At 38.8% G+C, this 27,835-nt stretch overlaps 2 protein-coding genes across 8 annotated transcripts in view; both read left to right on the top strand.

The window, feature by feature from the left end:
* Window positions 1–22,754, top strand: part of rusc2 (RUN and SH3 domain containing 2) — a 31,934-nt gene extending 9,180 nt beyond the window's left edge. For 2 of the 5 annotated variants that reach the window (XM_051696232.1, XM_051696233.1), the window contains 12 exons: window positions 4,204–5,918; window positions 6,084–6,633; window positions 9,445–10,119; window positions 11,495–11,695; window positions 11,949–12,095; window positions 14,513–14,589; window positions 15,324–15,498; window positions 15,596–15,701; window positions 16,753–16,799; window positions 17,088–18,153; window positions 18,949–19,116; window positions 19,971–22,754. In XM_051696232.1, coding sequence (XP_051552192.1) covers window positions 4,359–5,918; window positions 6,084–6,633; window positions 9,445–10,119; window positions 11,495–11,695; window positions 11,949–12,095; window positions 14,513–14,589; window positions 15,324–15,498; window positions 15,596–15,701; window positions 16,753–16,799; window positions 17,088–18,153; window positions 18,949–19,116; window positions 19,971–20,160 — 4,962 coding nt within the window. In that variant the 5' untranslated portion in view covers window positions 4,204–4,358 and the 3' untranslated portion in view covers window positions 20,161–22,754. Of the gene's footprint in view, window positions 1–4,203; window positions 5,919–6,083; window positions 6,634–9,444; window positions 10,120–11,494; window positions 11,696–11,948; window positions 12,096–14,512; window positions 14,590–15,323; window positions 15,499–15,595; window positions 15,702–16,752; window positions 16,800–17,087; window positions 18,154–18,948; window positions 19,122–19,970 lie in introns of all 5 variants that reach the window. The other 3 variants (XM_051696234.1, XM_051696235.1, XM_051696236.1) reach the window with 3 other exon arrangements.
* Window positions 22,755–23,953: 1,199 nt separating this feature from the next.
* Window positions 23,954–27,835, top strand: part of LOC127438260 (acetyl-CoA carboxylase 2-like) — a 45,174-nt gene continuing 41,292 nt past the window's right edge. For 2 of the 3 annotated variants that reach the window (XM_051693724.1, XM_051693719.1), the window contains exons 1-2: window positions 23,954–24,048; window positions 24,915–25,509. In XM_051693724.1, the coding sequence (XP_051549684.1) occupies window positions 25,133–25,509 (377 nt within the window). In that variant the 5' untranslated portion in view covers window positions 23,954–24,048; window positions 24,915–25,132. Of the gene's footprint in view, window positions 24,049–24,914; window positions 25,510–27,437; window positions 27,611–27,835 lie in introns of those variants that run through there. The other variant, XM_051693734.1, reaches the window with a different exon arrangement.

Raw genomic sequence — 27,835 nt, 5'->3', positions numbered from 1 at the left:
TTAAACTGTATGCTTATTATGATCTTATTTGAAGTGTTTATAAAGTGCTCTCGTGTGCTGGACAACTTGGGTCATGTTTTTTCCACTTCAACTTGTCTCTGTTTTTTTCAAATGAGTCACTGACGTAGCTTCTCCGTGGTCGTTCGCTGCATATATCCAACTAATCGATAATGAAATTCATTGTCGATGATTTCCATTATCGATAATTATCGATTTTATCGATTAGTTTTTGCAGCCCTAAACAGAAGTTACATAAACTTAAATTAAATATAACTGAAAGCATGCATTTATCTTATTCTTTTCTCTTTCATGCTGCTTTTCACATATGGCATTTATTGCCATTTTATTAAATGTCAGTCTAACATATAGTTAATAAGAACCTTAGGTTGGAGCTGTGGACTCCTTTAATCTTTCCTATAAATAAAACTGAAAAACACCAGAGAAAATAATAACAATAAAAACAAGACTTCCCAAAGACTTGATAGACCTGTATATGAGAGATTTTTATGTAGACCTATCCATCTCAATTGTAAGTGAGGCTGTCACTATCTTTTGTCTTTTGCACTGCTGTAAGGACTAATCCTTATATTAGTGACTGTGACGATTTTCAAAAGCTTGCAATGAAAAATAGGCCATGCTTCTCTAGCATCTAGAGAAAATCACCTCATTTTAACAGTAAATGATGTACAAAACCCACTGTCCCCTAATCTGGTCACTTTCAATCTCTCTCTCTCCTTGCGATTATTACAGAGGCGATGTCTGTGACAGTGAGTGTGTTTGGTGGATGTAAATAATGAATACAAATACAAATGAGAGAATAGCGTGCTTCCAGATGCTGTGTAAACACTATGCATTACCCATTAATTGGCTTTAGTAATGCTCAATTTTCAACATGGATTCCTGGAAGCTTTAGATCAGGGGTATTCAATTAAAGTTCCAAGAGGTCCGGTCTCTAGATTTAATTCCCAGCAAAGGTCTGGACAATAACTTACATATTAATAATAAGAATATTAAACTTTGTTTTATATAGCACCTTTAAAGAGGCCTCTCAAAGCGCTTTACATAGTCAGTATTCAGGCAGCCGAGTTTTGCACATATTGCAATTTATTTAATGCAGATTTTGAGACTCCAGCAAAGAGAGCATTGCAATAATCAATTCGAGAGAAAACGAAAGTATTGATTGGCTTTTCAGCCACAGAGAATGATAACATAGGGCGCAGCCTTGCAATTTTTCTGAGATGATAAAATGGTGCTAGTAGTCAGTATAGCTGTGAAATGACATAAGGAATGAAAATATTTGAAATAGTAGGCCTAATTGTAAATTTGTTGGCAGTAATAGTACTTTGTAAAAGAAGGAAGAAAAAAAATACATTAAAGTCAAAACAGTCTCTTTAAACTGGGCAAGGATTAGGACATTAAGGCTCCAGAGACAAAGCCAAAGTAGTGGGGTTTGGGGGATCTTCTACCAAAAGATTAAAACATTTCAATGAGTTCATCAATCGAGAGCACTTTGTTATAAATATTAAAAGATAAAATCAACTGTTCATTTTGAAGCTGAATGACAACAGTCCAGTATTTGTGTTTGAATATTTTTAGATACTTAAGGGGCATTGGAGACCTTGTGACTATTAAGGAAATATATTGTTTGGGGGTTCAAGGGTATCCCCTGAGAGAACATTTTGAAAATGTTAAAGTCTGAATGGACCATTTTTATATTTTCCTTAAAGGTGCAGTATGTAATATTCAGAAACCCTTGTTATTAATGACACCTGTGGCTGTTAAGTGAACTGCAGCCAGCTACCTGTTACTCGCGCTCGTACACACACTCCATAGGGACGCGAGCGAGCGAGCATCGACCAAAACAATGACGTAATGTACAAAAAGACTGAACGTGATTCACTGACATCATGCTGACAGATGAGGTAGCATAATTAAAATTACACAGTTATGATTGTTTTACTACAAACTTTGCGACTGTATATTATATTGGACTCTCCAGAGCTGGAACAGGGCTAAATCAAAGTGTGTATATACGTCTGACTATGCGAGACTGTAGTTTGAAGTAATCACTTTTCTTTGCATGATACATTGACTGCATTTATACGATAGCCTATGTCGGCGTTAGCTTGTTAGCCAGCTTTATCAATAGCTGTTAGCTAAATTTGGTGGATGATGACAGTAGCTGTTTATAAAATAGACTGAACATTATAAATATGTTGACACAATTCAGTATTGATGTGATTCCATCACAACTGTCATTTTGATATATCAATGAGCTATTGTTTTATAATAATAGAATGTATATATTTTCTGTATAATCAAGTTACGTTACACTAATTAATGGGTCTTTTTGCATTATCTTGAACATTGTCTAGCATTCATTTCATGTGTTATTGTAGTTTACCTCGCTGAATAATTACAGATTATCATTGTTTATGTCAGTTACTGTAAATCAGCATACCTGACTTTTAATATAAAGAGAAGATCGTTGAAATTATTTGAAAGTTATGAAGCAAGGTAGCTTGTGATTCGTCAGCATTAGCAGGCAAGATCAAGTTAGCTAAAATTACACAGATCAATCCTTATGGCACTATATTTCACATGCTTTGCAGTTATGTAAGCTTACCTGTCCAATAGGAAGAATACCAATTCAGGGTCGGTTTTGATCCCCAAAACCGAACGAATGTCCCTCCAGGAATCAAATGTCTTGCCGATGTTAACTCTAGTTTTCTCTCGACCACGATCATGTTCCTGCTTAGCCAGATGGGATTCAGTAGATAAATGTTATTTTTGGCCTACTCTGAATTTGTGTAGGAGTCGGTGTTGTGCTGGGAGTCGGCCGTTTGCAGAATTCCATCTCTAAGATAACGTTACCTAGTGTTGCAGTTTGTTGTCGCTGTTGAATAGCGGAAGAGAAGCACTGAGGCAAGGCTCTTGGGAGCGCGCATAAACGTCACATCTTTTGGATTTTCCCGGCAAAAGCGGCCTGCTCCCTTCGCATGAAAATCAGTCTACAGGCTTTAATAGGCAACCTAGGAAGTCCAGGAAGGACTCATTTTTTAAGTTGCGTTACAAGCTGTTCACACATTGGCAAAAAAATGTATTGTTTTTACATGAAAATTGTTACATATTGCACCTTTAAATTGAAAATCTACCAACAACAAACAATGTACAGCACAATAGTGAATACTGTTAGCTAAAGTTAAGTAGGCCTATAAATGGTCAGACTATCAAATAATGGAAACTTTCTCATGAGAACTCAACTATGCTACTAGTAAACTCAAATTTTTTGTTGTTTTTCCATGCCATTTATGCGAGAGATTATCTTTGATTAATTTTCACAAAAATAATCTGTTTGTGAAAGGCTCAAAACATGCTGATTAATAAAGCTAATTTTAGACGGGAACATTTTTTTATAGTTTAAAGGCGCTCTGGAAGCACATTGTCATGTCACAAACCTGGTTTAGCTGAACAGATTAATTTCAGACACATGAAGTTGAATTTACTTTGCTTCATTCTCGTTTTCTGCTGTGTTTTTTACGAAAGATGCCAGTATCCATCTATATTGCTGCTCACTGTATTTCTCCGCTATGGTCTATTGTTGTTAAAATAACCACGTCTGCAACTCTGCGCACAGCGCGCGAAAGGGTATAAGTGAAGAGTGTTCTGTAAAAGAAAAACGTATACGAGGATACAGCGCTGAAAGATCAGTGCTATCTGCGCCCGAGCGCTTGCGCTGTACACAGCTCTGCTGTTTTGATGCGCTGATCACTTGAAGTATAGAAACGGTGAGATAAGGCAGCAAATGTCAAGATGTCTTGCGGATGGAACCAAGCCGAGGTCTGGACATGGTCTGCTATTTGGTGACCGCTGCTTTAGAATTTAAATTATGTAATTAAACATGTACATTTTTAGAGTCAGACCACATTCCATGTCCATTTCATCTCTGGGTTCTGAGCAGATGAAGGAGCTTGTGAATAGAGTGTACTAAATTATTAATGGTTTTTGTTTGTCTCTGAGTTTCTTTTTGTCTGGTTTTTGCTCTCACGATTTGCCCCGGCAGATCTTCTTTCTGCACACTGCATCCTTACGTACGTAACGGTCTTTGTTGAAAAAGCTATGAATGCCAACATTACATAAGACACCTAACTAAAATCACAACCAGCAGATAATTCAATTTAATTCTATCTTCTTTTTTTCCAGATGTTTTCCTTCCGTCAAGATATCCTGTTTAACGTTTTATTCAATGTTCCTTACTCTCCAAAACCACGGATTGGCATTGGACGTGTGAACTAAAATTTAAAACCACCTTCTGTAACTACACAACCACTCATCGTCCTCACCAATGCTAGAAGAAGATGGAAAGCCCACCTAAGCTAGCAGGGGAGACCCTTATTGTCCACCACATTCCGCTGGTTCACTGCCATGTATTGGGTTCGCGACAGTGCTGTGGTAGTCCATTGAAAAGGAGCGGGAATCCCTTCAGCTGTCCGGAGAACCTGGGACTGAGCCGAACTACCTCTCTGCCTGAGAGAGACATTCTACAGAGGGAGGCACTGGTGTACAGTAGCCTCATTCAGACATCCAGCAGCAGCCTTAGCTCAAGCGACACTTATGGGGATGGAGGGATGAGAGGTGGAGAGAAACAAGGAAGAGGTAGAAGAGAAGGAAGCATGGCAAGCAACACTTCCTCTTTTACGTCAAGTACTTCTGAAGATCAGACTCAAGCCTTGCCAATGAAAACACGTGAACGGCCAAACTCGCGGCGGAACCCCTTTCTGCTTAATACAGAAGATGAAGATGAAGAGGATGAAGACAATCTGAATGGATATTTGGAAGACTCTTCTTTTCACTTGCATGGAAATTCGCATGAAATCTCAAATGCAGTGCATGCAAATGAAGACTTGCCGCCTTTCCACCTACATGACCTTGGCTTTAACGCTGAGCCTTTCCTATTGCATGACTCTACTGAGCAAAAGTGGTGTTCTGCAAATGACCCAAGTGGGGCAGTAGAGGGCAGTGACAATACAATAGGTGGGAATTTTGCTTTGTCTACTCACTTGGAAGGCCTGAACCTGCTGAGATTGGACAGCCAGCAACGTCATGGAAGCAGTGGTTCCACCCTCTCAATGGACTGTGGTGAGCAAGACTGGGGTGAGGATGATGATGAAGAAGACCAGTCCATGCTGGGCGGCAGAGGCAGCTCCGAGTGTTCCAGTCTGGCAGTGCCTCACTGCTCCTGTTGCGGCCTATCCCAGCCATACCCTGAACCTTTCCCAGACTTATTTTCAGAGTGTCACCAGGGCTATGCCAGTGATTCTTCCTGTAACAGCTCAGATGGAGTGCTGGTTAACTTCAGCACAATTTACAACAAGATGAACAATGTTGTCCCAGCCAAGCTATCACTCAATATCAACAGTTCCGCCGACCAATCCTGTGCCTCGTCTGTGTCTGAGCTTGTTGGGACGATCGGGACAGAATGTAGCAGTGGACGTGGAGCTTTCTACCTGGACTTACACACCTCCCCAACAGAACCCCTACAGCATACTTCAGCCACTATGGAACGTGTAAACTCTTCCTCTTCCTCTGTATGTCCATCTCGGCCACAAGATGCCACAATGGAACTAGATGCCAACTGTAACTCATACCACAACCACCTTGGAAGCGAGGCCCTGTCCTCTGCTGAAACCTATGCCAATGACCTCACCTCATGTCTTCAAAGCCAGGCTCGCTTGGTTGTAGCAACGCAGAATTTCTACAAGCTTGTGACATGTGATATTTCGTCCCAGTCCTCTCCCAGTCCGGCGGGGTCATCAGTCACAAGCTGCTCAGATGAGCACAGCAAAGGAAGTCCCACTCAGCCAACAGAGTACTTTCTATTCCAACAAATGAAAGAGGATGAAGAGGACACAGAGCTGGTATATCATTTTATACTTTTGGTGATAACTTGTATGTAGCATGTGTGCCATGATTTATTAAATGTTTAATTTCAAAAGTACAATTTTCATTCATTCTTAGCAATAAGATCTCACTGACTCTACATTCTTATATTTCTTCTTGCCCTTTCTTTCCTTTCCTTTTAGCAGAATAAAGCGAAAATAGGGGATGATCCAAATTTGACTGAATCTATCCATGATAATGTAATTGAGGGGCAGGTGTATATCAACATCTCCCCACCTATTACAGCCTGCAATTCAGTTGGTGCTTCGGTAAGTGGTTGCCCTCGTTCCCGCAGCTATGACCGGAACTTGGACAAGTCACCATCTCCTCGTCTCAGATCGCTGGAGCGCATGCTTAGCTGCCCAGTCCGCCTTTGTGAGAGTGCAGCCCCAAGCCTGCCCCCTCCACCACGGGTCACTTCTTTTGCAGAAATGGCAAGGAGTAAGAGAAGAACAGGAGGGTCACCACTGCAGAAGGGTGGCATGGAGGCCACGTCTACACACTCCCATTCTTCTGGAGAGTTCTCACCCATCCTGGAAGACCTTCCGCAGGGTCAGAGCCACAGTATACCGCCACTCACTCGATGCCACAGCCAGGGGAGCTCTGATATATCTTCTCCACAAAAACCATGGAGTACGCTACCACGAGAGTCACCGGGGAGAGCAGGCAAACAGACTCGAACCAAAGCAGAAGGTAAGGATGAGTTTTGTTTAGTGTTGCTGCATTCATATCATGTTGGAATTACTGTTATTATGAGTTTCCTATGAGTAAAAACAGTTAATGTCTTTTAATTACAACTTGTTAACTCTAAATTTTATGAAATCTCAGAATTCTCTTGACTTGGCCTTTGTGACGTCATGTGAAAACATCAGGTGGCAGCGGTCTCAAAAGTAAAAGGTAGTTAGGTACCTCTACACATATTTCAGTTTGATATATCATAAATAGCCAATGTTAAAGGTGAAGTGTGTAATTTCTGCACTGCTAGTGGCACCAAACAGAATTACAAAAATATATTGTTTTCAAACAACATTTGCCAACACCCCTCAGACTCATCACGCCATTTCGCATACTCTAATTACCTATGAACAAGTAGACAATACCAAATAAAAGGTGATAAACATTTGACGTAGTATTAAACAAGACCACTATAACATAAACACACCGGACAGAAAGCGTCACAGAGGAATCTGCTCATCCGATAACATCGCCGGATTGAACAGCAGCTGGTGTGCGGGGGATTTATCACAAGAAGATAGTTCCTGGTAACTAGTAAGCGTTTCGATACATATTCCGAGTATCTTACGAATGTATCTGAAGCTGTAATGAGCTAACTTGTGTGGCAATACTATAGAGTGTAGCTTACCTGTAGAGAAGCAACATAGCAAGAATCAAACCCCAAAAATTCCCTCAAAGTCCTCCACCGTTTAAATGTTAACTCCGGTTTTACTCCATTCTCTGTCTCTTTGTCTTTTAGTAAGTCTTCAAATTTTGGTGAAGTTAAGTTTTGTTTCCACTGTACAAGTCTGCCATGGAAGTTCATATTCTGCGGGTTGAACAGTTTTCTGTCCTTAGCCACATCCCAAACTCATGCTATAGATAGAAAGGGATGGGTGGAGCTGAGCCACTCAAAATATAAACATCAGTGTTTTGATAGTGCCTGGGAGACTCAGTGTTTATACTTTTGGGGGAGTTAAACCCATGAATGGCTTCCTTATAACTGTCACTGAACAATAAACTGAGATATTATAACGTCTTTTGACATCAAAAAAGTTACACACTTCACCTTTAACCGGTGTGCTTTCTTTGTTCTCAAATATTTTTCTAGAGAATATAGAGATTAATTAATCTAATGATTAAGTACTGGATTTTGCTGTAATCACCACAAAGTGCACAGTAATCAATTTTGGATCCATGGTAGTTGGTAGCACCGCTATATACATTTTAAGTTTGATATTCTGTTTTATTATAACTAATGTAACCTAGTGTGCTTTCTTAAATATTTTGATAGAGCGTATTGAGATTAATTGACTTAGTGATTAAGTATTTTTCTGTTATCAATAACAAAGCACACATAGACCCATTTTGTTATTTTGAGTGTTGCCATAGAAACAGATAGTTTTTGAGAATGAGGATGTGAACAACCTCAAAGAGAATCATCTCAATGCTATCTCGTAATAACAGTAATTCCAACATGACGTGAAAAAAATCGTATGATCTAGAAAATAGGGTGGCTGCATTATTGCGATATATATTGTCATTTTGCAAGAGACGGTTTATATAAGTCTTCTTATGTAAGGCTTTATTTTATTGTGGATTGACTTTGTTGTAAATTAGGTACACTGACATTGTGTTCCACGTCCTTTCACCATAGTTTTGCTCAGGTGTTTATTTAGCACATTGCTATGTGTTTTTTTATTAAACGAGGAATCGTTCATGTCCATAACACAGATGGTGCAGGATGAGTTATGCAGTAAAGTTTAATACTTAGGTTTCGGGGTTTGTTGAAATCTGTAGTAACAATAATTAATGCCTTAGCAAGCACCAATAAATATGTTCTGAATCCTCTGGTGGGTTGTACAGACAACTATGCATCAGTGCAGTAACTTCAATTTTTAATTGATTATTGTAAGGGATTTGTATAATGTGAGGATTTACACATAGAGAAATAGATAAGAAACCTCTCTTTAATTATGTTTATTATTCCAACCTGTATATTGACAAATAAAGAAAAGAGAGAGAGAAAAGAAAAGAAAAAAGGAGTTTGATTATATACAGGTTAGCTTGTGTGGCAGTTTATTCTCTCTGTGTTCTGTACTATGCTGCCCCTGCTGGATAAGACTGTGTGCTGCAGTGTACTGAGATCCCTGACATCTGAGTACACGAGCATGTGGAGCAAACAGCTTGCGCAATTGCAGAGTGACGTTTCACACACACTGTGCACCGGTCAAAGCACATATAAACACACACACCCAGAGGTGTACTCTGAACAGCTTTAGAGACTGGCTTTTCCTCACATTTTGGTCATGGAATTCTAGTTATTTTGTACCCATGTTGGATAGTAAGTGTTTGACGCAGTGTCTGCTGGTCTGTGTGTCTGAGATGATTTTTTTGTGTGTGTGAATGGGTTTGTTTCTCTTGCTTAACAGGATCCTGTTGTCTCCAGTGCTATTGCTATCCTGCACTGCTGGCTTTTATTCCAGCTGCTTTTAAATGCTGTGTCATTGCCATGGCTTTTCTGATACAATTTAAATTCAGATTAAATAATATGCTACATAAAATAAATGTGTACTAGGACAATTCATTATAGTCATAATGATTAAAGAAATGATTTAGATGTGGTTAATACCTGCACAGTTGTTGTCACCTAAACAGGCTAAATGCTACTCTGCCTGCTCTTTTATCTTTATAATCTTGGTCTGGATCTCTCTTATTTTCTTCTCCCCTCCTGATCCATTTATTTCTCTCTCTCTCTCTCTCTCTCTCTCTCTCTCTCTCTCCCCTTAGGTGGCCTGTCTAGCTCCACAGACTCCTCGCCAGTTGTAGTTCGTTATAGCAAAGATCAGCGTCCGACCTCATTACCCATACAGCCCTTCACTTTCCAGCACCAGTTTGGAAAACCCCAGGCAAAGCCGCTCCTTCCACTTCTGGACGGATACATCAGCCATATGCAGGCTCGAGGAGTTGCAGCACCTGAGGGTGGTGAAGACAACTCGGAAGAAGACCACAGGCAACCTCACGCTGCTTCTAATGCCCCAACAACTGTGCGGCCATCTCCACTGGGCAGCTACTCGCCAGTTCGCCTCCAAGCTGCACCCACCTCTTCTGGAACCTGCTCGACATGCACTCCAACACCGAGTGGTCCAAAACCACCACGTTCCCTCTCTTGCCCCATCTCTGCTGGTCTTCTTCCCCAGCACACCCCACCTGGAGAGGCCATACAAATGGAGACTCCTAAACTTGCTCCCTTACCTCCTACGCCACCTCCACCACCACTGATGAAGCAAGGCCCACTGATGCCTGCTTTGCCTACAAGAATTCACTTTTTACACCGTGGGAATTTGACAGATTTGCCGACGCTTCCCAGCTCTGGTCTTAGTCCTCTCGGAAAGTTGGAGCCAGCTCCACAGGAAGAGCCAGTTAAAGTTTTACCGGCGTGTGTGTCACAGCGACAGCCCAATGGTAGGTTTGGTTGAGGGTATCAGTAATCTGTGCCTGTTAATTGATTTTCTTATTCAACCCTCATACGCTGGTGTGATGATTTCAGACTGCACCTATTATGATCTCTAGATCTGGATAAGATCTTGATCTCAAGAGTGTTACACTTTGCTCACACTGTACACAATTCAGATTTGTTTTCAAATCCAGTCGTTAGAACAGACTGTCTGCTTTGTTATTTTGCAAGTGATGAAATCTAATCTATTTGTTCATACAGAGTTGGTCACCTGTCAGTATCCAATATATCTATATCAGTCGCCATAGTAAGACTTAAACATGATCATGATGCCAAGAGACTCACTCGTTCACTCATTTTCTATTTACTACATACAGGGTTCCTGCGCTCCTTTAGAGTACTTGAATTTCGGACACATAGATTCAAGGACTAGAAAGTGCTTGAATTAGGGATGAAACTAGGTTGAATGATTAAACAAAATAAAATCAAAATCACGTTATTATCTAGTGAGATTATCAAACTGCACATATTTATTACAACCTTTTAACTCAAGGCAAAAACTCAATTGTTTGTTTTGATTATTAATAGTTGCAACAATTGTCCGAATAGTCAATTAATCATTGTAATAATCGTTAGATAAGTCTATTATCAAAACAACCTTTAGTTGCAGTTCTAGTGGACAATCCTGCATGTCCTTGAAAGTCCTTGAATCTGGTGTTCATAAAAGAGTGGGAACCCTACATACATATCAAATACAGAATAGTTCAGTACATGGATGAAGAGCGAGTGAAAATTAGTAAATACATTGTGTATGACATTATATACACTTTATTATTTTATTACACGTCCCAAATTACGAAAAAACCTTTCTGATTTGACCATTCAGATAGTATTCTGATTTTTATCAGATTTAAACCCCATATTATATATAAATCACAACACAGTTTTGATCAGTTTCATAAAGAGTTGGATGTCATGCTTTTATTTTGACTGTTTAGACTACAAACAATTAAAAGGATTTGATTTTTCAGCCAAAAAAATGAATTTTAACTGTCTGAACAGAGTCTTAGTACACATACTGTACATAGCTTCCATACTTAAATCTTAGATTTTCTTTTACTTAACTGCCGCTAACAACTTCTCTTTTCTTGTCTTTCTATCCCTCATGTTTCTCCCTCTGCTCACATGTTTTTTCTTTTGTTTTGCATAACATCATTTTGACATTTCCACTATTTCTTTTTATCCATGTGAATGTACTGTTTTAAAATTGTACCATATACACACACACATCTTACTGTCTATTCACCAATACTTCTTCCTCTATCTCTCTCTCCTCTTCATATTTAATTCTTTCTTTGCAACCATACCTCTTTCGCCCTGTAGTGCACCACCTATCCCCTCAGGCACTGAAATGGAGAGAGTACAGGCGAAAGAACCCTCTTGGAGTGGAGTGTGGTAAAGACGGTCCCCCTCATTCTCTCTCTTGTGCTCTGGAAACAAAGAGACCTGGAACTCGTGTCATGCGACGCAATGTGTTTGATTTCCCTCCGACCAATCCACCGCTCAGCTTCAGCAGATTGAATGGTGCTGAACCAATTTCCATCACCCAATAGGAGTTGAGGGGGGAGGGTCGAGAATGTCTGAAACAAAAATGGCGGGAAACTAGTTTGTTTATTATAATATTTCAGCGTTACAGTGGCATAAAAAGTGGAAATGACACCACCGGCATATTTGTTTTTCCTTTTATGTTCATCTTGATGGTCCTATTTTGTCTAGCTGTGTGTCTGTGTTCTGTGTATTTGTTTACATCCATGTTTGATCTTGTTCTTGTTTATAGGTCAGTCCTTGAGGCAATTGCCGGAGTGCTACAGTGATTTCCTGCCTGATTATTTTTCTCAGACTGAGCGCCCCCCAGAAGAATTCTGCTTATCTCCAGATGCTAATACTGATGAATCCATCTCTATAGACCTACTGCAGAAGAGAGGTTTGTTTATGTATTAAATTTATACTCTTTTTTTTTTTTTTTTTTTTTTAAAGTCTTAATTTTAGTTTGTTAAAGGTACTGTTTATTTTTATTTTTTACAATGTTAAAAATATGTTAATATACTTTCTCTTTGCCCAATGTGCTTAGACAACTATAAGTAAGCCATTTGTAGGTTAATTTTCCAGAAGAATTTAAGAATGTGGCTCTGTGGCACTTTAGTCCCTTTCCCACCTACAGTCCTGGTACTTTTCCCTTAGTAACTTTCTAAATGAGAACTTTTAAGAGGAACAGGACACCCGAGGCAACCCCTGTTGCATTTGCACTCACAAAAATAACCCCCGTGGTGACGTAATCTAGTGTAGACCATTTTTCTTGTGACATTGTTTGCACGCGGATTCAATAGCAACAACAAAATCAACAACACTGACAGAGGATGCCAGGATCAGAGCTAAACTTTTGTTATGGCTGTTTTACACAAACTTTGGCTTGCTGTCTAGGCAGTTAATGGTTTAAACGACAGTGTTTTTGAACGAATTCTCTTAAGGAAATTTGTCTCTGAACAGTTTAAAAAGCATGTTATTTTCATCCTACCTCATTATACAGCCTCCAGAGACTGCATTTTCCAGTTCTTGGACGTAGCCTGTGTCTTCAGGTTACAGTTAGGCACATGAGTCGTGCGTGCTGTGCTCCATGCTGCAGCCGGAGTGAGAGATGAGACGAGGCAGCGAAAGCGCTCTTTAACCACGCAGCACATGCTGAACTCAGCAGATAACATATTAAAAATGCACTATAAACCGATTTTTCAACACAATCTTTTATAATACAGGCTTTTATGACTCAAGTTAAACCATGCAGTATCAGGCATGCAATACTTACCTAATGTAAACTAGATTTCATGACGGTTTAGTGTATAATAGAGTTCAGTTTCCCACTCTTGATAAATATGTTATTATTTATATCCATCATTCCAAGAAAAATTTGTAATAATACAGAAATCACTTTATTTTCTGTATAGTTACTCTACGCCCCCAAAAGAATGTCCCTTAAAACAGCTTCAAGGGATGGGCTTTAGCCCCTGCATTGGGAAAGTGCCTTATTGTTTATATCTGTCATTCCAGGAAACTTTTGATGTAGTAATAAAGAAATCACTTTATTTTCTGTATAGTTACACAGTACAAACAGTACAGATGCAATGAGCGTCTCCTTATGAAGTCACGCAGCAACTCTCACACCTCAATCTCACAAAACATATGTGAAATGGGTGATTCTCTTTAGATACTGTGTAGGTTTTATGTTATTTCTGTTAAGGGAATTTTAAAATTAGAGCAATCCTCTGAGTAGCAGGCTAGCAGCTACAAGCTTGTTTACAAATGGCAGCTGTGGACTTCTCGTGTTTCTCATTGCTTTGTGCGACATAGGTGCGTCATTTTAGCGTCACAGTCCCTCTACGCCCCAAAAAGTACCTACCCTGGAGTAGGAGCTAAAAATGTCCCTTAAAACAGCTTTGAGGAACTATGGTTCCTCAGGTGTGAAAACGATGAAAAAGTACTAGTCCTGGGTAAAAGTACCTAAAATAGGCTTTAGGAAAGGGCCTTTTTTTTGCTGTTTGACTTGCCAACATCCGGCTTAACCAGTGGTCTGAGTTCAGGTTGGGACTGCTTGTTTGTCCAAAGAATGGAATAATGGGATGGGGGACAAAGGGACATTAAAACTGTTGAAAAAGAATGTTTGGAAAACATCATTATTTTTCAGTGCTGTTTGGTGATGCAAATGGTGCAGAAATTACACACCAATTTTCATTGGATATTACTGAATTAAATTTCGTTGATGATTAAAATTCCATTGCAAGTTTGAAAACAGTCTAGATAAGGACAAGATGAGTGGAGAAATATTCAAAATCAGATATTCCAAATATTCAGATTCATTTTGCATCTGAAAATATTTCCAGACTGACAATTATCTCTATATAGTCATATATAGAGCAGTATAATAGCCTCAGCAAACTCATCTTTAAAGCTGGATGTGGTTAATGTCCACCTCGTCAGACTGCAGTGAGCTCTGTTGCTTTTTAAATAAATTATAGGAATATTGTAATGCAGACACACTTCACTCCCACATATGGATCTGCAGAGAATGTTAAGTGTGCCCTTGTGAGTAAGGCTTTGAGAGAGTTTGGTGTCTCTTGATGTTATTCTCACTAGGGACTACTGTCAATCCAGCATGACCCATTTTATTACTAATCTCCCAGACTGACAGATCCATTCAACAAGACATGCAAGAATGATGCAGTGTGTGTCTGTCTGTGTGTGCATACACTTAGTCAGTGATTAACTTTATAATATAAATATAAATATACAGTATCATAGAATCTTTTCTCTTTGTGTTTTTCCTCTTATCTTTATGTCCTTTGCTTCTAGGTTTGGTGAAGGCCATCAATATAGCAGTCGATCTGATAGTTGCTCATTTTGGAACTAGCCGGGATGCTGGAGTTAAGGTACTACATTCAATTAATGTTGTTACTTTAACTACTTGGGTTTAAATGTCTCCCTAAAATTACTCAATAAAGGTATAAACATCTGTGATAGGGACCAAGGCAATCACAAGTAGAGAACACAGCAGGAAGCAGGAATGGCGTTCCAAAAAGATTTTGTTGGAGGTACAAAACATGCAAATAAAGTGTTTAAAAGCAACCATAAAAAAGGTTACATAAAAAATAAAAAATAAAAAAAAGACTAAAAACTAGACCTGTTTTTGGTACTAAAGCAGTACCAACTCCCTCCCACAACTGTGGAGGCCACAGTTTCTTTGCACTCAAGCAGTGCTAGCATAAATTTTTCCATGTGCTCAAACACTCGTCATCCATCTTGTCTTCACCTAGTGGTGGCTGGGTTAAATAGGAACATTTTCCTGCCTTTGCAAATTGGAACATACCATTTATTAAATAAAATTAACCCTCACCTCCCCATTCTTCTATAAAATCACATTGAATAAATACATAAGAACAAGAGATAAATTTGAGTTAAAACACCAATAGATATAATATATAGGACAGATACAAATATTTGTACATTAGTACCCCAATAAATATTGAAAAGTTGAGTAAGATAATAAGTCCTTTGAGCACAGTAAAATTCTGTGATGGGAGACTGCTCCACAGACTCACCATCACAACATCATTAATAGTGAATCCCCAACACTCCCTTCTTTTCTCTCTTTCTTCTCTTTCAGGCCAAATTAGGGAATAGCTCTGTTAGTCCTAACGTGGGTCACCTGATTGTAAAGTATCTGTGTCCTGCCATTCGTGAGATACTGCACGATGGACTGAAAGCCTATGTACTGGACCTGATCATTGGGCAACGCAAAAATCAGCCCTGGAGCGTGGTGGAGGCGTCCACACAACTCGGTAAGAGAGGAAAATGAACATGAAGATGCTGATATTAATGATGATTTGGATGAGGATGAAGAGCACAATGGAAAAATGCTTATGCAATCTGTCCTAGGTCCCTCAACACGGGTTTTGCACAGTCTCTTCTCTAAAGTCAGTCAGTATTCCGAGCTGACCAATCATAGTATGCGACTCAATGCTTTCATCTTCGGCCTGCTAAAGTAAGCCTCTATCATTCCTCTCTCCCTCACACTGTCTCTCTTTTCATCTTCCTGCCATCCTGATCACTCTTTCTAATTACGATCATCTTCACAGTGCTTATGAAAAAATCTTTTCCCATTGACATGTTGGTTAAAACGTTTGTCTGCACTTTTATGTGTGCCGTTTGATTACTTTTTTGTTTTTGGAACTCTGTGTAAGGTTCTAAAAAGCACCATTTCAGAGCTTTTAGACTTCTTTAGTTTCTTTTCATTGTCCTATGAGAGATAGACAACATGAAGTGAGATGTACAGATAGAAAGATGATGTTTGGAGTTGATTGATACTCTTGGTTAAGTTCTAGTTGTTCTGACACTAGTCAATGGGTTGGGTCCGTGCTTACTAGTCATGGATGACATGATTTCATTTTTATTTGTTCCATATGAAGATAGTAGAAGAAAACTTTTCAGTCTACAAACTGCATCCTGTGTACTTTGTTCAAATACATTTTCAAATATAGGCTATGCAGATATAATTGAAATTACACTAAAGTGTGAATAGAGTGAACACAACACTTTGCTCAAGCTTTCGTTGCTCACATGCTTCATCTCAGTTGCGCACTCTCTCTCTGTTCTCTCAAATATTGCCGTTCAAAGCACTGCAGTGCATTTCTAGAAGTTTTTAGAAATCTTCAAAGGCTCCAGTTTCCCTTTGATGGGCCTTGACATATTCAGCTCAGCTCATCTGCAGACTTTCTCCTCTCCACCCCCACTAAACATACATTCAGACACACAGCACTTTGATCATTAGTTTAACTAAAGAATTCTGCAGCATGTTGATCTCTCTATTTCTCTCTCTCTTTCTTTGCTGTTGTCTCTATGCTTCTTGAGATCAATACTAAGTACAGTAGTCACATTCCAGGCTCTTTGTTGTTGCATTTTGTTTCATATTTCTGTTTAAAATGTATTTCTCTTGTATAAGTGAAAGTATTTTTGGTTGTTAAACAGCAATGTTCTGGATTTGTATTTTTTCCCCAAAAATTGATTGAACTCTCTTCACATTCACTGTTTTTCAGTTTGCGATCTCTGGAATTCTGGTTTAATCACATTTATACACATGAAGGTATGACAATGCTTTCTACACTTTCACACACACATACACACACACACACACACACACACACACACACACACACACACACACACTCTCTTACACACACTGCTCCAGTTATGTCAGTGCCTTTTTTAAGAGTAGGTGGCTGGAGTCAGAGGAATGGTGAACCTTTGGGTTCCTTGTGTAGAGCCAAGATTTTCCAGGCCTTACACACTCAATTGCTTAGTGCCAGCATCATTCTAATATTTGCCATTTTTTGTGTCCTCCTGTCTCTTTATCATTGGCATGGTTTCTCAGACATCATTGCAGCACATTATCAGCCATGGGGTTTCCTATCCCTATCTCAAGGGGCATGCAAGCCACTGTTTGAAGAGCTTCTACTCCTTCTACAGCCGCTGTCACTGTTACCCTTTGACCTTGACCTGCTATTTGAGCCACACCAGCTACAAAAAGGAGAAGAGCACCTGAGACGCAAGGAACAGCTGTGCTCTGCCCGCCAAGGCCTTGACCAATCAGATCGCTCTACTTTCCAGCTCATGAGAGGCTTTGGAACATTGGAGCCTTCACAGAAAGTAGGGATGGTGCCTTCGAGAGAAAGTTTTATATTGAGAGAAGAGGATGCTCGGCTTAGAATGGAGGGAGCATTAAAAGTGAAAAGAGATGGGCGAAAGAGTGTCGACTGTGATTCACTCGATAAAGTGGCAGGAGTTGGCAAAGAGTTACAAAAGAGTGATGCAAGACAGATAGATGGAGTTGGATGGAGTGCTGGCCAGATGAAGGGAGTTGGAGGAGAAGTCAGTGAGAAGGAGAAAAGGAGAGAAAGTGAAGGAGACATGACCAAACAGAGAAACAGACAAGCCGGGTGGTGGTACCAACTCATGCAGAGCTCACAGGTTTACATCGACAACTCTGCTGAAGGGTCAAAATTTGTGAAGTGGGAGAAGAGGAGGAAGGGAGGCATTGAAAGTCACAGGCAAATCCATCCACCTCTTAGAGAAGGTGTAGTTGAGGGGGCCGAGGCCATTCAGCAGATGGATGAACAGGTGGAACAAGGTTGGACCAGCAATAGCAATAGGAATACCACAGGCAATGGGGTCCTCAACCAATCAGCTTTGTCAGAGCCCGCAAAAGCTACAAAGGGAAAGCCATCTTGGATGGGAAGTCCACCAGAATCAGTGCTCACGGAGCTAAAGAAGAGTAAGGAGAAGCAGCCAGACTGCCAGGATGCCTTTGAAGGGGTTCAGGCCCAGACGGAAGCAGGGGAGGATGGGTCAGCACAAGTTTTGCGCTGGGGTCGGCTGTTTGGAGCTGGAAATGCAAGCAAGATGGAGAAAAGTGAGCAGAAATCGGTTAGGAAACAAAGGTGAGTTGTCTGATTTCTTTGGAGAATAATAAATAATTTTTTCTCATCAGTCACACATCACAGATTGCTATGGAGCCCCTTAGAGGACAGGGAGTTTATTTTCTGAAATAGTTTTGCATTCCCTCAAAAATTATTTTGGATTTCTCACAATAGCTTTATCCTTCTCTTTTGAAAATTATCCATCCGTTACGAAACCATAGTTAATTTTCGTACAGGCATGCTTTTGGTGGAAACCATGATTTTAAAAACTATACGTGCACCACAAATTAACCATGGTGTTCCTATAGAAAAACTGTAGATACCATATTTTTGGTTTGCCAGTATTAATACTATGGTTTTACTATGAATATCATGGTTAAAATATGGTAACTGAAGTAAAACTATGGTAACTTTTGTGGTTACTATGATTTTAATACAAATACCATAGTTTAAAGGAACTACGAGGGAACCCAAAATAATTAAAAAAAAAAAATTATTGTGAGGGAACACAAAATGTTTCGTGAGGGAACGCAAAACTATTGCAAAGAAAATTTATCCAAAAATAAATTCCTCAGCGCCCTCTAAGGGGCTTCATAAATTGCAGACCATTTGGTTGGTCAGAGTTTTAGATGTAGGAAATAAAATTCAGTAAAAACAAATAAAATTATTTTTTTAAGGTCCATAATTGTTTTTTGTATGCTATGCACTTCACCAACAATTTTCTTGCATTCAATTGCCTTTATTTTCAGAATAGTTTTACAGATCGCCAACTTGTTTGATCTGAGTCACAGTATGTCATCTTTGTGTTTCTCCCAGGTTGCCATCCGGTTGGTTGAGTCTCGACCTTTCCGTGTTGGATCTGGTGGCTCAATCTGTTGGTGTCGGGAAAAGAGCAGAGCAACAATCTCAAAGCCAAGAATGTCAACTTGGTACAACTCAACAAGCACAAACACAGAATCCCCCCACACAGAGACAAGCTCCACGGTAAGGTAGTTATACAATACATATAATTCAGTTATAACCAGTAATGTGACTTCATCTGATCATGATATCAATATAATTACCGGCTGGCTGTACATTTTTTCTGTGATTTTTTTTTTTGTTGAGTATTTAGTGATAAATATTTGGATGAAATACACTCTCCGAGCACTTTATTCAGAACACTATAGTCCTAACAAAGTGCCCTATGTGGTCTTCTGCTGTTGTAGCCCATCCGCCTCTAAGTTCAACGTGCTGTGCATTCTGAGATGCTATTCTGCTCACTACAATTATACAGAGGGGTTATCTGAGTTACCGTAGCCTTTCTGTCAGCTTGAACCAGTCTGGCCATTCTCCGTTGACCTCTCTCATCAACGAGGCGTTTCTGTCCACAGAACTGCCACCTACTGGATGTTTGTTTGTTTTTGGCACCATTCTGAGTAAACCCTAGAGACTGTTGTGCGTGAAAATACCAGGAGATCAACAGTTACAGAAATACTCAAACCAGCCTGTCTGGCACCAACAATCATGCCACGGTTGAAATCACTGAGATCACATTTTTCCCCATTCTGATGGTTGATGTGAACATTAACTGAAGCTCCTTACCCGTATCTGCATGATTTTATGCATTGCACTGCTGCTACATGACTGGCTGATTAGACAGTCACATGAATAATTTGGTGTACAGGTGTTCCTAATATAGTGCTCGTGAGTTTATATTGCATATGTGAGAATAAAAAAGACCAGGGATTGATACAAGAGACATGGCCTCGTAAAAGAAACAGGAAATCGTACTGGCAAGATAAAACCACTATATCTACTGTAATTAACTGATCTATCTATCTTTCTTTTTCTTTCAGTGATGTGAGGGCATTGTGCTATCATATTGCCACAGAGCCGGGCCAGCTCAGTTTCCAAAAAGGGGATGTGCTACAGGTGCTCAGCAGGGCAGACTCTGATTGGCTACTTTGTGCTCTGGGGGACAGCCAGGGCCTTGTCCCCATTATATATGTCACCCTAATTGAGGACAGTAAGGAGCCCCAGAGCTGAAGATCTGAAGCATGGGCTCTGATGAAGAGGAGTGTGAAATGAGGTTGGGGACAGATAGGGGGACACTATGAAACCTGCTGCACAAGAGATGAGTCTGACAGATTCATTTTGTGCTTGCATGTGTATGTAAACACCAATACACACAAATATCACAAATATATGCTGTTGTCAAATCACCCTATTTGTTTTAGTGAACAGAAATGAGCCAACCAGTGATTAGAAAGTTTAGATCTAGTTACTGAGTAGTGATATTGTTTGCGATGAGCCGTCAGGTTTTGCAACTTAGCTTTTAAACAAACATGTCAATAGCCTTTTAAGAAGACCTACAAACCAAATGAAGTTATTAGATGACACTGCTGGCACACATGCCTGGACTTTATAAATACTGTATGATTTTATGTAATCTAGATGTTAACCGATTTCTGCATTGTAACCTTAAGTGTATGTGCAAATGCCTTTTGGTGGTTGTACATAACCCTGAGGTCATTCATAAACATCTTGGACGGTTTGTGCAAAAAAGTGTTTCAAATTTAGCTAAATAGTACATTACTGAATGAGGGAAATCTTGGTGGCAGTCAACAAACTGCTCTCCTGATATACTTATGGGAATTAAATTGCTTTAACGGGTTGAAAAATATTAAATATTTTCCTAGACTTAGGACCAGGGCAGTTAGCCTGTCCAGAGGGATTGTCTCCATGTCAACAGTCTTTTCCGATATGAGGTGCTTTGACAGATAATGGACAAACTAGAATCATCTCCACAGTCTCCACCCTTTTGTTTCATGTTGTGCTCACCATGAAGGGACAATTTACAGCAAGATTGTCTGCATCTGGACAACATTGTACTATATCTCTTCCTATAAAAACTTTTGCACAGTCTGCTAGAGATGACGAAAGGGAAGATGTGTGTACTGTTTGCCTACTTTAGATTTTTGTTTTGGTTTAAGCAGACATGGAGTCCTTTGTGGCCTATATTGGTTAAGATAGATCCTCCTGTACATAAATGGATGGATGTATAGATACTGTAGAATGGGATGTATAGATTTTTGTGTAAGCAGGCAAAATATGGTAAAAATGACAAGAGTTTAAAAGGGTTTGATGTTACTTATACTGCAAAGAAACACATCTGAATGAGATTATTTATTCCATTCAAAGTCTGCTCTAGCTACCAGTTTAGATCACTTAAATGTTTGAAAAGTTGAAAGACATTCTTCTGCTTTTGCGTTAGAGGACAAAGAGAGACATTTAGACAGGGACGCCATACCAGTGAAATACTACATATGATATTGCAGTGGTACACTATTGTGCATTTATGAAGTTATGGCCAGTGGCCATTTGATGTGCTAAATTTCAAGGTGAGGCCTTAGGACAGGAATGTGTATTATGAGTTTTATTTGAGCATTAAATGGTTATTAAATGGTTAATTGTATTTTAAATGATCTTGGGCCCTCACTATGGCACTTGATATGCTTTTATTTAACAAAGTAATATATAAAAATCACACTTTGATTTGATTTTATCAAATTGCATTATTAAGACATCTCTAGATGACAATGTTAAGGTATGTTTTTGTTAAAACAGTTTTATTTTATTTATTTTTTTCTATTTATATTATACATTAATTGTTATTTTGTGTATTTGTAATTGTAAATATGTTGCATTCTCATGTTCTTGAAAGGAAAACAAGTTAATTATTTGTTATTAACAGCTTATAACACATTGATATTGTTAACAGTTAATAACAAAAGCTATTCAAATACTATGTACATTATGTTGTTATGGGATGTTATGAGTAGCAGAAAACGCTCACACACAAAAAGCTGCGCAATCTAGATTATAGTGCTGCTGCTTTAGGTCATTCTTTGTCACACAAAGATTTGTCTGTTGGTCTTCCAAATACAGTATGCTTTGCTTTTCACTTGAACCCACCCTGCTAATGTCAGAGAAAGAGAGAGAGAGGGAGTGAAATAGCTGTCCAGTGCCTTTTTGAATCAGTGTGTCTGCTATAGAGGGAATCACGAGAGCTTATAATAACTGTGTCTCCTCAAAAGTGCTTGGTGCCATTCAAGTTATTTTCTGTTATGTATTAAAATTGGTCTGAACAAAGACAGGAGTTAAAGGAAACTGGCAACATTTTTGGCCATAATTCACAATCATCTTTCTATGCAGATTGTTAGAGGATGAACACGCTGAAAGTGCAAGTCTTGATCGGGTGGTTAATGTATGTTTGAGCAAAGATCTCTCTCTCGCTCTCCCTCTCTACATGCTTCATTGAGAGGTCATTCTGATTTTTCTTGCCTGTATATATATGATACCTGTAGCCCACCTGTCTCTCCTGCCCCTTCTGTATGACCATGTTGTGCTCCTGTAACATTACCACCATGTGTGGATATCAATAACAAAGTGCTCATGTGGACACTGATCTAATGCCTCTTGTCTTTTTTCTCATCTCTGTTTTTAATAAGTGTTATCTAAATGAGAAACCTTTTACTGATTATAGTGTTTACTGATTTTACCTAATGATAACTTTTTTCAAGATCTAGTAATATTATTGTCGTTTAACCTGCAATAAAATTACACTGACATTTCATAAATATGAATTAATTGTGAATTCATAAATGAACACTACTTAAACCCTGGGTTAAGGCCACTTTAAACCATGGACTAAAAACATTCCAAGGAACGAAAACCGAAAACAATGTTTTTTTATTTTTTTATTTTTTGCAGAATGTAATTAAAAAATGGGAACCAAGTCCCATTTAATTGTTCTGGAGTGAAAACGTAATTTTTTTATGATTAACACTTTTTTATTGATTCCCAACATACAAATACAAAATAAAGCACAACATAAATTAACAGAATCAACAATTATCCCCTTTTAACCCCTATTAATTCCCAATCCCCAACCCTCAACAAACATCATCGTGGTCAAACCTGAGTTACACACATACAATATAAACACACATTTTAGGAGAAAAGGAGAAAAGAAAAATTCCACTTACAAGTCATTGCAGAAAAATCAAAATGATCTGGCTGAACTATTTGAACACACCAACTACGACCGTATTAATATTAGAGTAGATTCTTCACCATAGTAGGATTAGTAATTTCCCCCTCTGTTTATGTTTTCAACACGATTACTGCGCTCTGAAACAGCAACATGCTGCTCAGTCCTAGGCTACTACATTTCTTACTATAATCAAAATTATCAGGCTAAACTATTTTAAAACGCATTTCCTATCATGTATACCAATGGAAGATGACCGAGCCAATGAGAGTACGTTATGGGCGGAGCTACACGTGTAGCCCCGCCCCAGATGTTGCCGCGCCCCGCTCTGCGGGCTGCAGCCAGGTATACTTGATTTGAAACGCGGTCCGAAGCATTTATTCAAAACCAATGATTCATAAAGGCTTCGAAGCTTTATGAAGCATTGTTTCGAAAGCGGCCATCACTACTATTTTGTGACGATTTTTTTTTAGATGGCCATGGATTGAAATCGTTCTTTCAGATTTTTTTTTTATGTTGTATATTTTTTTTATTGGCTAAAACAATGACATGTAGAAATCACGTGTGTCTGTGATGCGTTTTACTTTGTTTACTTTTTTGTGCCATACTAAAAATCGATGTGAAGTTTGTGTCCAGTTACACACCACCCCATTTTTTTTTACCTTTGTTGTTGTTGTTGATTCTATATTGATAGGTTGTTTGCAAGAACTTCCTCCCCCTCGTTTCTTACTCACCATGCCTGAACTTTCCCCTATATCCCACACATACACACACACACTCACACACAGGGTCGTCTCTTAACTGGCAGAGAGCTGGTTGTCTGTCGTGCAGTTGTAAAGTGGAGAGCATTGAGTACTATGTGTACGCAGGTCTGTTTCAAGGTTTGTTCTAAACTTTTCTAACTAATAATTGTATCTCATTGTTTAATTGCTTGAGAATGTCCTACTGCATGTGTTTAATAATAGACTTGAGGCTTTGCATGTGGTTACTTTTTCTAGATATGTGTGGTTCTGTTTACATTCGTGATTGAGACTTGACATGTAGCCTAATGGACATTGTTTGAGTATTTGAATAAGTTGCTTAATATTTTTTCCTTAAGCCTAATAGAGCTGTTGAAACATGCTGACTCAACCAGTCTGATTAAAAATTATGTTAGCTACATGACCATGACAAACTCGAGTTCCTCTGACACTTCCTAAAGCTGACTCTTTGAAACTAGTGGTCATTTTAATTTAGCTATTTCTGTGCATTTTATTCCTATGCCACATAACCTATGAATACATGACTTGTATATGAAAATTAAAGGGATAGTTCACCCAAAAATGTCTTCATTTACTCACTCTCACGTCTCTCCATACCCGTATGCATTTCTTTCTTATATGGAACACAAAAGAAGATATTCTGAAGAATGTTTCAACTGTTTTTGTCCATACAATGAAAGTCAGTGGGGTCCAGTGTTGTTTTGGACCCCATTGACTTTCATTGTATGGACAAAAACAGTTGAAACATTCTTCAGAATATCTTCTTTTGTGTTCCGCAGAAGAAACAAAGTCATACAAGTTTGGAGCAACATAAGGGTGAGTAACGATGACAGAATTTTCATTTTTGGATGAAGTATCCCTATGTATGAAAAGCTAAGTCACATTTAAAATGTTTTGGTTGCACACCTCATATGGAGCATAGTGATTCCACCTAGTGTTCTGCACTCTGATATCCTAACTGTGGCTTGTTTTTTCTTTGTTTACAGTTAAATATTTACAAAAATCAAGGCAAAAATAAAAGGGACCATCATCTCATCTTACAGGAGGTGGCAAGAGTTTGCAGGCATATGTAAAGGCTCCCAGTCTGCAAATATTTGTAGGCTAAATTACTTCTGCAATGGCCTGTTCATTTACTCATCAGCACTTAGTGTGAACCTCATATAATCCATTTGAATGTATCATCAAGGTCCACAGGGAGAGAGAGATGCTATTACAAACACCTAACAGCCACTGTTCAGAGGATCAACCATCTCCTCCAATGGACCCGGAAACAGCAAGCACCTCAATAGGAAGTGAGGAGATTCCTCAATCAACCAGTAGTAATCCCACAGACCAATCACAAGTCATTGAAGAAGCAGCCTCCAACTCTTTTCCAGTGGCAACTAATAAGTCTGTTAGGCCCAGGTTTGGTGCATGTGTTCAGGCTAAAGAGAGGCTGAAGTTTATTTTGGGAGCTTCTGAGGATAACTCCTCCGATGACGAGCCTTTGTTTGTGGGTCAGGGAGCCAGATCTCAGCCCAAGCCACCACCCACCAACTTATCCGAAGCACCCCCTGTCCTGGCTCCTCCTTGCAGATTGAGGTGAGCATCGCTAGAGAAATTTGGTTGTTGTTTACATGTGCATGTATTTCTGCTCTAATTATATTTTTAAGGTGCAATTTCTTAACCCAGTTCAGCATTTAATTGTTTCTGTAAAGCTTTAAGAACAAGGTATCAACTTGTATTTGAATTTGAAGGTACAAATTAGAGAGTTGTTTGTAGCGCCCCCTACCCTCTTAGGTGTGTATTGCCTAAGCTCTGTTAAGCATGGTTATACTTGGAAGCAACAAACTTTTTTCTATTGGACGAACTAAAGCACCTTAGGCAAACGAAGCAGCCATTTATACTATGCATAACGTCGTTTTAAAATTAGTTTGTTTAGGGTGATGTCACGGTGTTTAACGTACTGTTCCAGCCACAATTAAAGCCAATAAACAGGTTTTTCTATGCGTGGACCGGCACTTTTAGCGCTGTGCAGCTTCTTTGCTTTATTAAACTTGTCACGACCCCTTTCACTTTTAAAAACTCAAATCTCTCTCCAGTCAGTTGTTGTGGCCGTGCTGTCTTTGTAGAGTTTGTGTTGCAAATCATGTAAAAAAAAAAAGTATACTTCCACACAATCTCTGAGAGACAGGTTTCAAAGTTATCCATTTTAACGACAGTAACCTAGGTAACAACTCCTCAGCTGGCACGCGCGATTGTAAATAAAAAGCGTCACTTCCAAACCACGCCCACAAATAGTTACTGCGGTCAGGCCAGCCTCCACTTGGAAAAACATGGTCAAGCTAGCTCCCACATTGTTTTGCGGTAAGCATATATACTATGCATTATGGTAAGAGCGTGTAAGAACTGATTTCAAAATAAAAGCGACCTTCTGGTGAACGTTATTTCACATTGTCAGTCAGTCTGTCAATGATGAATGAATGAAAAAATAAATAAATGAAAAAATAAAAATACATAAATAACTACATAAAACAAAATGAATAAATATTCATATTAAACAAAAAATAAATGATTTTATTAAAAAAATAATGACTGCAAACTTACAAACTTAATAATAAAGAATACATTTCCAAAGACCATCTGACTTTTAAGCACCAAAATGACACTGTCATTGAGAAACATCCTGTTTACACAGACCAATTTATATATGACATTGTAGAGGGCTTTAATCTTGAAATTCAACATTAGACTGCCCTGACATTGTGTGAGTGACACTCTGAGGTGGTGTACTATCATTCTGAAGTGAAATTGTTCTTTGGAAACAAAGCGTTTCCTTAAAATATCTATCTGAATGTAGACGGAACACAGCTTATGTATGACATTTTAGAGGGCTTTGATTTTGAAATTCAATATCAGACAGTCCTGACATTGTGTGAGTGACACACTGAGGTAGTGTACTATCATTCTGAAGTGAAATTATTCTTTGGAAACAGGGAGTTTCCTTTAAATATCTATCTGAATTTATAGAAAACACAGCATGTATATGACATTTAAGAGGGCTTTAATTTTGAAATTCAACATTAGACTGCCCTGACATTGTGTGAGTGACACTCTGAGGTGATGTACTATCATCCTGAAGTGAAACTGGCCTGTGTAAACAGGAAGATTCTCAATGACAATATGTCATTTTGGTGCTTAAAAGTCAGATGGTCATTGGAAATGTATTCTTTATGATTGTTATTAAGTTTGCAGTCGTTGTTTTTTTTTTATTAAAATAGTTTATTTTTTGTTTAATATTTATTCATTTTGTTTTATGTAGTTAATTTTGTATTTTTATTGATTAATTAATTTTTTCATTCATTCATTATTGACAGACTGACTGACAAATAACGCTCACCGGAAGGTCACTTTTATTTTGAAAATTACACGCTCTTACCGTAATGCATAGTATATACGCGTACTAAAAAACAAGGTGGGGGCTAGCTTGACCATGTTTTTCCAAGTGGAGGCTGTCCTGACCGCAGTGAATAGTTTTATACCATCATCAATGCTCTTCGACCAGCCGAGTTCTCATGGGTCAAGAATTTCAGAGATGTACGCAAACAGGAGAAATCTCACCAAACGAATGCCTTGGCAGAGCAAAAACGTCACTGCATTTCGTCATCATTTGTAGGCGAACTAAGCGATGCCTGTTCGCCCAGTAAGTACAGTATAAATTAGCCTTTAGGGTGGTGCATTGTGTTACTTTGTGTCTCCAGACTATATATAAAATCCTACTCTGATACCACTTTTATTATATTCCCACAGAAAAATAAAGAAAATAGCAAAGACTGATTTTTTTTTTTTATTTGTAATTTTTTTTTTTTTTTTTTAAATTTGAATAAGAGAATAGGGAAGATATAAAATAATAAACAATATAATATTT

The sequence above is a fragment of the Myxocyprinus asiaticus genome, chromosome 4 (assembly GCF_019703515.2).
Source record: "Myxocyprinus asiaticus isolate MX2 ecotype Aquarium Trade chromosome 4, UBuf_Myxa_2, whole genome shotgun sequence".
NCBI lineage: Eukaryota > Metazoa > Chordata > Actinopteri > Cypriniformes > Catostomidae > Myxocyprinus > Myxocyprinus asiaticus.
The sequence above is the reverse complement of the archived record's forward strand: the minus strand, read 5'-3'. Positions and strand labels throughout refer to the sequence as shown.